The sequence below is a fragment of the Anneissia japonica genome, unplaced genomic scaffold (assembly GCF_011630105.1).
Source record: "Anneissia japonica isolate Jap-2015-1 unplaced genomic scaffold, ASM1163010v1 scaffold695_len1296351_cov181, whole genome shotgun sequence".
NCBI lineage: Eukaryota > Metazoa > Echinodermata > Crinoidea > Comatulida > Comatulidae > Anneissia > Anneissia japonica.
The window spans coordinates 1,164,787-1,174,172 of NW_022740852.1; the positions used below are offsets into that span (position 1 = coordinate 1,164,787).

The 9,386-nt window shown below is 34.9% G+C and overlaps 2 protein-coding genes across 3 annotated transcripts in view; one reads left to right on the forward strand and one right to left on the reverse strand.

Annotated features, from left to right (window-relative positions):
- LOC117118349 (ARF GTPase-activating protein GIT2-like) overlaps nucleotides 1-4,964 on the forward strand; it is a 39,820-nt gene extending 34,856 nt beyond the window's left edge. For both annotated transcript variants that reach the window (XM_033262916.1, XM_033262917.1), the window contains exon 18: nucleotides 475-4,964. In XM_033262916.1, the coding sequence (XP_033118807.1) occupies nucleotides 475-660 (186 nt within the window). In that variant the 3' untranslated portion in view covers nucleotides 661-4,964. The remainder of the gene's footprint in view (nucleotides 1-474) is intronic.
- Nucleotides 4,954-8,519, reverse strand: LOC117118351 (zinc finger matrin-type protein 5-like). The gene is made up of 4 exons (XM_033262918.1): nucleotides 8,347-8,519; nucleotides 7,404-7,466; nucleotides 7,180-7,251; nucleotides 4,954-6,967 (listed from the first exon to the last, which is right to left on the reverse strand). The coding sequence occupies exons 1-4, from the start codon at nucleotides 8,471-8,473 to the stop codon at nucleotides 6,648-6,650; spliced, it is 582 nt and encodes a 193-aa protein (XP_033118809.1). The 5' UTR covers nucleotides 8,474-8,519; the 3' UTR covers nucleotides 4,954-6,647.
- Nucleotides 8,520-9,386: the final 867 nt, after the last annotated feature.

Genomic DNA, 9,386 nt, shown 5'->3' on the forward strand with positions numbered 1-9,386 from the left:
GTAAGCTATGTTGCATTATTACAGTATAAGTATTTGTCCATTGCATTATGATATTTATGGCAATTAATGTTTATTCAAGTTGATATTGATGTTGTGTGCACATGCACATAAACAATTGCAATGGGTGCAATGTAGCAGGTCCACATTTGGTCTAGTTCTACCATTCTTAATTCATTCTGGTTGGTTGAAAACCTATGGTGATAGATCTTTCTCTGTTGCAGCAAGGTTTTGGAAAGACTTACCTAATTTCATAAGTCATCTTTATCTTTTGGTCCTTTTTAAATTACGGCTTAAATCTTTTTTCACAATTCTATTACTTGTGTTTCCTTGTTGTTTTCTTTCTTTTGTCTTGACACTGGGTAAAAGAGTGCATAGAGACATTGCACAGCATTATGCACTATAAAAATGGAAGACCATTACTATTATATATATATTTGTATTTTATAATTTTTCTTTATGATTTTTTTTAATTAGAAATCAAAGCATGAGAATGTCCGCGTTCCAGTAAGGCTTCTTGTCTCAACCGCAAATCGTTTACAAATGGAATGCAAGAACATGAACATCGAGGGAAACAAAACAGAAGCCATCACCTCACAGGTTATCAACTGTGCATTTGACATTGCTAAGGCTGCGAAGAGCTTAGTAACGATGTACCAATAACAGTTTTTTAGGCCACAATGTATCAGGTGGTAGCAATACACTCTCTCAGTGATGCATCTAGGAATATTGAAATGGAGGGGGCTGATGGGGGAGGCCACGAAGGTGAAATAGGGGCTCGATAAAATGAGGAGGCGCCAGCTGGCAAAATAAGGCGGTATGAGGTAATTGTAACTGCTTGAGCATAATTATTTTGCTTTAAAAAATTCCATTGAGGGGTGGGCGACTAGGGGAACAGGCGTTTTTTTTTTTGGTATGAATGTACAACTGGTACTGTATTGACTAAAATTCTAGCAACTTAAAAATCTACAATCCACAATGTTAGTGGCATGTATTTAAATGAATTCTTTTTTTCTTTACTACTTTTGTTTTTTTTTTTGTTTTTTTTTTTATTCTAGCATACTTTATGTTAACAGATTATGCCATAATTTAATTATATACAATTATTGTTTCAATCTTAAAATATCATAGGACTAATTTATGTAACATAGATGAGATGTAACCCTGTATATATTCATAGTTTATAAACATCTTTAAAATGTATTTAAACTATATCATGCTAAAATTATCTAAAATTATAATAACTCATGGAAATATAATATAATAAAATAAATAATATTCATTAAAATATACTTTTTAATTTTGGATTTTGTTTTTATTATTTCATTATTTTGTTTGATATACAATCATTGTACTTTATACCAAGTAAATACCTGTACAGATGTATAGATATTTAGCCTAGAATTATAGAGTTATAGTACAGTACTGTATTACGTAAACTAGCATATCTAAGGAAAATTGGGGGGGGGGGGAGTGGACACAAGCCTCTCCCCCAGGAAAACTTGGTACATAATACAAAGCATTATTTTACTTGATGTTCATACACTATACCAAAAATACTAGAAAAACAAGATAGAACTTTAGCATAGCAAAAGTGAAGTGGATATATGTCTTACCTTTTACACATCTCCAGGTTTATGCGGCACCAATAATGACAATTTACCACTGATTTCTCTATAATAAATGCAATTGACGTAAGTTTGTTTATCTCCAGCTGTACACAGCGCTTTATTCAATGCAATTAAATGTATGCAATTTGGTGATACAGTTTGCAGAATTCAATCTTGTGTTTCTAGTATCTTTGATTATACTGGAATTTTTTCATAGAACTTCATGGAGTAATGGAGAGTTTGTGTTAAGAAGATAATAGTTTTGTGAGGTTATGGAAAGTATCATCGGATATGTTTTGATTGGCTGAGCGGTTAATTCAGTGGCACCGTAACCTTCATCTATAACATTGGCGCTGGTTCAAACGGCTCATTCGCCAATGGTTCCAGTAGGGGAACAAGTCTTCTCGGATAAGGACTTTAAACCGTAGTCCCAGTGTACGCATTTGGTTCGTGTGCACTTTAAAGAACCCAGTACACATCCTTTCGAGAAGAGTAGGGGGTTACCCGGGAGTACTGATCCATTCAGTCCCCTGTTGTTTAATGGATATGCCACATAGAATAGTGATTAAGTTCGCTGATTGGCATAGCTTTGGCCTTGTGCCTAAAGAAATGAATTGAAAATTAAATGATAACAATACATATTATGAAATCAAGCAAAAACCTATTTTATTATGCACGGTGATGATATTTTGAAGAGTACTGTCCCAAGTGTGTTACAATTATTTATGCATAATATGTAGGGGAACAAACAATAGTACTCCATTTAGCTCATAATCAACAGTAATATATTGGATATGTTTATTTAGAACTAATTAGTGTAAACTAATTCCTCCATGGTTTATCAATGGAAATCTTCTTTCATTTGCTGTAGACATGGAGGAATTAGTTTAGAGACAAGCCATAATCAAAAGTAGTTGACTATTTAAGCCTGTAAGGGTGGTCTCTACAGCAAAACTCTTTCTTAGCATTTAGACTGCAATACTTTTCATCTAGCCACCTGCTAGCCAGTCGCTTTTTATGGTCCTGTTATTTTTAGTGCCTTGAGCACTACTGCAGTGGATAAATATTATAAATATTATTATTATTATTATTATTATTGTTGTTATTATTTCATTTGACAGACATGTCTTTCTTCATGACAATTTTTCATGTCTTCCATTCCACGTATGTCAATCCCATTTGTACATATGTAACCTATGGACGAGGACGAATGTTGCTACTCTTTAGAAATTTCCCACCATCTGAAAAACTACCGATATTCTCCATGACAAGCATACTCTCTGTCTGCGCAGATAGGTCTGATACAGTGGTATTGTATTCTTTAATTTGGCTCAAATTATATGTACAATCTTTGAATTCCTAAACTTCCCACTGTCTTCAGTCTCATCTGCCCAGCCTTGGGCAGCGGTGAATCTAGAAAATAAATTCTGGAGGGAAAAGTTGCCCAACAACGACTGAAGCCCTTGTGGCTGACAGGGATTCAGCAAGTCCGACAAGGGGGTCTGAAGTAAGGGACGACCTAGAGCCAGGACGGTAGGAGTCCATGCTTTCCACCATATCCCACCTTCCCCGTTGACTCCATCACTGGTCTAAACAGCTGACTACAACACCATTTTATTTTTCCTGGAATTTACCACAAATCTACAAAAAAAAATCTGACCATTCCATATTTTATTTAAGTATCTTTGTCAGTGACTTCTAGTACCCCCTGTTAGCTTGTGCTAGATATTTAACCACCTACAAAGCAAATAATATCTACCAAATATTTTGTACTTCTAGCAACATCATTAGATTGTATTCTTAATTGTTTATTATATAAACAATCTATATATACATGTAATATTTGTGAGGTATTTTGTTCATGTTTTTTGAAATTCATGTTGATGTGTTTCTTTATTCACTGTTACTCCCTTGTTAAGTTTACATATATATTTAAGTTTGTTGGTTTTCATATCTTTTTTTAAACAACAAAATTTGTATTTCCGTAACTAATTTCATAGAGAAGTCCTGTAAAATTTCATATAATTTGTTTCAATTAAATTATTTGCTACAATGTGATGTAGTTGGATTTAATGAAAAAACAGGCATCATATGTAGGAATATAAAATTAAATCCATATCTAAACAAATGAGAACAGTATTAATCATAATTTAAAATATATAATTGTTTGTGTGGATGTTCTTTTTCTTTATAATTTTTTTTCTTAGCAAGACATTTTTCAGAATATAGTGATAAAATTCTGCTCCAGAAAATTTTCTGTATAAATGTTGTCAATTTGGCATCCTAGAAGCTGGAGCTAAATAAATGACTTTGATTGGTTGATGGAATGAATACAAAGTCAAACATTTGCACTTTGTATGTTTTGGCAAACCAAGTTGTAAGAACACTCTTGCCACAGATGCTAGATTTGCAAGTTCACCAATAAAGCTCTGTTCACATTATGTTCATAACAACAAAAATCTAAAGCCCTGTCCAGACTGTCAAATTTTATTTGACAAAAACATGTGACATGCCTAAATATGGTCATGACATCATCACATCATGCACATATATGGGCAGACAACAGTTTACTTTATAAGAAAATTTGATAACCTGGACAGAGCTTTCAACTCGTGTGTGACAGTTTTTTTGACCGGTACCTAAAATTGTCAAGGTCAAGTCCACTCATTTGGTTTTAGATTATCTCAATCTAAAAGTGTACTAAATGATATTCGTCCACATCACCTTTTATGGGCGATTTACCTATATACATGTGTAATATTACATTATGCCTATATATGAGGCATGTTGCACATGGCAAAAATTTAAATACAAGTTATTGATATTTTTAGTTACTTGAGTATGTGATCTTTAAAATGAGGGGTCATTCTTTGAAGTTGGACATATGAAACCTTTTTTTACAAGTACAGCACTCCTCGAGTAAAGATGATATGGTTTTGATTATTGCCTTCCAAAGTTATCCATGCATACATTTTTAGTAGAATTAACTAGTTTGTTGAATGTTTCCAGAAGACTTTAGAACATGCTTAAATAATATTTTAAACTGTTGATCTCTAGGCCATTCCTTTTGCCATGCCATGCCTCATATGGGCAAATCTGCCGCAAAATTGACACATAATATGTGATAGTATAAAACAAAATTATAAGCTCTTGTGACATCATAAGTTTCATTTAATCTATAACCTGGACTGTGAATATGATTTGTTTTTCATGTATTTTTTGTATTTAGAATAAAAAGCATTTCAGGAATTTGATACTGAAATCTTGCTACTGTATTTGCATGTAAAGTAGAATTAATGTATTTGTACAAAAATTGAGTCTGAATGAAATAAAAAGATGCATGTTCTGAAACCAAAATATTTGTTTGCATTTATTTGATTATCAACACATACAAAGTCTATGAATAAACTACCTATTTACCTGGTAGGATGGATGACTGTTCAAAAAAGCTTGAGAGAATGTTTGCTAAGCAAATTTCTAGTGGGGTTTCAGGGTGGGGGGGGGGGGTGATTTGCTTTCCATCCCCTCCCAGTAGATATGGGAGCTACCTGGATACTACCAATACCCACATCTTGAATACAAATCTATACATCTTGAAAACCCATCCTGAATACAAATCTCTTGCATCCTACTATTCCTAAAGATCTATTCTCAACTACTTCCACTTACTGGAATATTGGAAGTAACATTGCTTGTTTATGTTCAACTCTCATCCTCAAATGTTTACCTGATTCAATTGGGGTCTCCTGAATTTTTGTCATATTCTCCAAAATTTTCAGAAAAGAACAAGACACCATGCCAGACCTGCGAGAGCCAAGGTTCTTATGCGGGCATTCGTGAAATATTGCACTACTATATTTGCGGTAATGTAAACATGTCAACAAACGAAACCAGGGAGACCTCAAGTGTTAACCCGGCAGTTTCTTTTTTATTGTTAAGCGCATCAAGGCTTTAGCATAATGCGCTATTTAAGCCAAAATTATTATTATTTTATTAATCCTGGCATCAGGTTTTTTTTTGTTCTGCTTGTTTAGTGCCAATGATAAAAAGGTGTAGTAGCTGTGGCGGCTGTAGGATATATTTTCTGGGGGCCGAGCTGTACAACAGGAGGATTATAGCTCGTGGGCCGGAGCTTGTGGAAGATTTTGTGAAGGTGTTCCCCTTCCAAATGAGACTATTTTAAGAATAGGAACCTCTGGATGGCCAGAAATGACACACAGACTGTGACAGACATGTGTTGGCTTGGCATGGGCCTATTCTTATATTTTTTTTAGTCCAACTGCCCAACGAGCTCTTTTTTATGGGTGGGGTGGGGGCCTCTACATCAACTATGGGTCGGAGCCAACAATAGTCTCACTATACCGTACTGTACACACAGTCTAGCTTCTGATAGAAGCTGCAAATGGATTATCCTGTCATGTATCAAGTTTGTTTTTTATCAAACCACAACACAATTCTATGCTGTGTCTGTAGAACCTTATCCAAACCACAGTATCAGGTAAAAAAATTTTTGGAGTGTATATAAAGTTTTTTGTTCATATTACCCAGAAAAGCCCATGGAGTCCAATCCATCACATGTAAGACAGTTGGACAGCAAAAGTAAACAACATTTCATAAATTTTTTCCTTTTATCATACAGTTTACTAGCCTTTTCAAGGGTATGGGGTATTGTCTTTCATTAGTTATGGCTTTAATATTTGTCAAAATCGAAAATTATTAAATAGGGCACGATGTTATATCCGGTTTTGCTTGGGTACGGTCGTTCGAAATGGACAGATATCTGGAAAGTCACTTTTCCTGTTTACAAAAAAACAGTGTAACATGCATGTCACATACATACACACGAAGGGTATCCTAAAGGTTCCTTTGCTTGAAAGCATAGGAACCAAAAATGGCGAATTATTATTTTTTTTTTTGGTCCCAGTTACTAATTAAGTATTTACGTGCATTCATGAAAAATCTTCAAGAATTACAATATTTCTGGGTGTACGTGTGCACACTCCAGAATTCTGAGTTCCAAGGTTTGGAGCAGCTGCATATTCATCCCCATTGAACTTCCCCTGAGTCTAACACATCTTCAAGTGTTGGAGGTATCATAGATGGCGGCAAGTTAGGGACCCCTTGCAAGGATGGAGGTAATGACCAAGCAGCTGTCAGCTTTTCATTGCTTTCTTCTTCTATGACGGAGTCCTCTTTCAAACTAGGTTTCACTGCAGAATTATGTGCTGTCTGTTCTCCCTTTCTTTTCTTTCGTTTTGCCAACCATTGATCTATATTCGGTTCGTTGGCATCCATTTTCCTCTTTTCATTTTGCATTCTCCTTTTTTCAGCTTCTTCATATTCACGTTTTTCTTGAATTTCTGGTGGATGAAAAAATACATTTATATACTTTAAGCCATGAACTTCGACATAAAAATATCCAAATTCAGTGGCAGACAGAGGGGGGATGGAATAGAAGAGAAATGTGCTTTTGAATTGAAGAAAACATCGTTGGATTTTAGCTTACTTTATTTACAGTTAAACTTATCATAGCACCACTAGACGAACGTAACACTTAGCAAGAAATACTTACGTCTGTTGAGCTCCTTTAATCGTTCTTCATTTAAATGGGCAAATCGACAGTTAGGATGAAAATCACAGTGTCCTGCAAAATGCAATGTAAGGATTCCTTAAAAAACAAGACACAATATGCAATCGAACATAGCCAAGGTGATCAAAATATTATTATGTGCCTAGTAATTTACATGAAAATAGTTTGTTTTTATAAGAATTCATAGAAAAATTTGCGGTTAGTACCTGCTTGCTGGAATTTTCTGCATGGTTTCTTGGCGGACTCTTCTGCAAGAATTGTCTCGGGATCTATTTAATTAATGAAATCAAATTATGATTAAATACTGTGGTCATTTGAGCGAGCAAAATGGCCGAGTGGTTAAAGCAGAAGCACCGTGATCATAGCCAACAATATCACTAACAATATGGGTTCGCGGCCGGCTCACTCCTATAATTCTGGTGGTGGAACAAGTCTTCTTGGATAAGGACTATAAACCATAGGCCCAGTGTACACAAATGCTCACTTTAAAGAACCCAGTACATCTTTCGAGATGAGTAGGGGGCTACCCCGGTGTACTGGTTAACTCGGCCCCTGTCGTGAACAGATGGAAGTGCACTGGTTTACTGGCTACAGAGGACATGAAGTGACACTCAGGGGAGGAGAAAGTTATTGAAAAGTGCAACATCTAGTCCCGTGCATAGAGACCTCGTTTATTTGTGCTATATAAATCCATCTATTATTATTATCATTTATGAAGTTGTTCTAGGCATAATAAGCATAGCCTAGGCCCCTAGTACTAGACTAGACCTAGCTAGCCTAGCCTATACAAGATACTGTACAAGATACTTTTATTATTGTCACTATTACTAGGTCTAGGCCCCAGTAGGCCTATTTTAAAAGTGTTGTGCTAAGACTGAGGATATCCCATTCGAATGTCTCCTGAATAAGGATTTGCGAAATATCCATTAAAAGTCAAAGATACAATCAGGCCTAGTAAGTAGGCCGAAGCCTAAAAGTGACCTATAGTAAATAAGGCGAACGTAGGCTAGGCTAGGCTAATCAAAGTACTTGCCAAACTCACTCCTCTCCGGTCAGATGACTCAGACTGAGACCCAGCTTTGCCTTTTACTATCTTGGCCTAGGCCTATAGGCCTATAGCCTAGCCTAGGCCTCTTGTTGTTGAATTACCTTTAAAAGAGTCATAATGAAGTTTCATCATGCGTTTATGCTGTACACCATTAATATGTTTCTTCCTATTCTGTGCATTATCGGTAAATGATCTCTGACAGTAATCACAGTAGTAAGTTCTTGCCATGTTTTCTTCGTGTATACACTAATATGCGACGCGGGCATCAGCGAAATAACAACTTCCAAATACGGTACATACAGTACAGGTACCATGGAACGCCAAATACTCACATTGCGTCAACTCGCGTCAAAAGAAGAAATTCAATGTCAACAGATATCGCACGTGTCACTAAAAATAGAAGCAAAACTCCTCAAGGCGAGACTTCTTTTATCCGTTGTTTAGCGAACCTTCCGATTGCCAATTAATAATCGTGATTTGCAATAAAAATAAAATGTTATTTTTTGACTTGCCATAAAAAATGGAAATTTCAGAAAAAAAAAAATGTTTAAAATTATTCAAAAATAAAATATATATATATCCCTATTTCTTTATTTCAAAATTATATAAATTTAAAGCATTTATTAATCTCATTACTACATTTATATTACTACACTGTTTACATTCATCAATGAAATTTTACAGTCTTTTTATTTTCTCTTTTGCCTGCTTTGGCAAAATCGTTTTGCTAAATGAATAAAACACCATTTTTTAAATTTCTGACAATAGTGCTCTGATGATCTTAGGTTTATAATTTTTCTAAACAAGGTATTAATTTAAAAAAAAGTCTCTTCCGGAAACCAAAAAAATATGCATAGTATTTCAAAACGATTGTCTAATTTTACAAAAACGTCGAATGGAAAGAAGTAAATAGGCCTAACATTTATACTTTGGTTATACACGTGTCCAAGAAATGTAACAAATTCATTCATTTCGTTTAATTTATCTCGTTCGACAATGCTCATTAGACAATATGCAGGCAACAAATATTGGCCAGGGGCAGCTAGCTTTATCAACCAAAGTTATTTTAACTCATCATAAAAAACACATCTAGATACAATATAGAGTATAACAAATATCAAAACGTTTCTATGGTTTTACA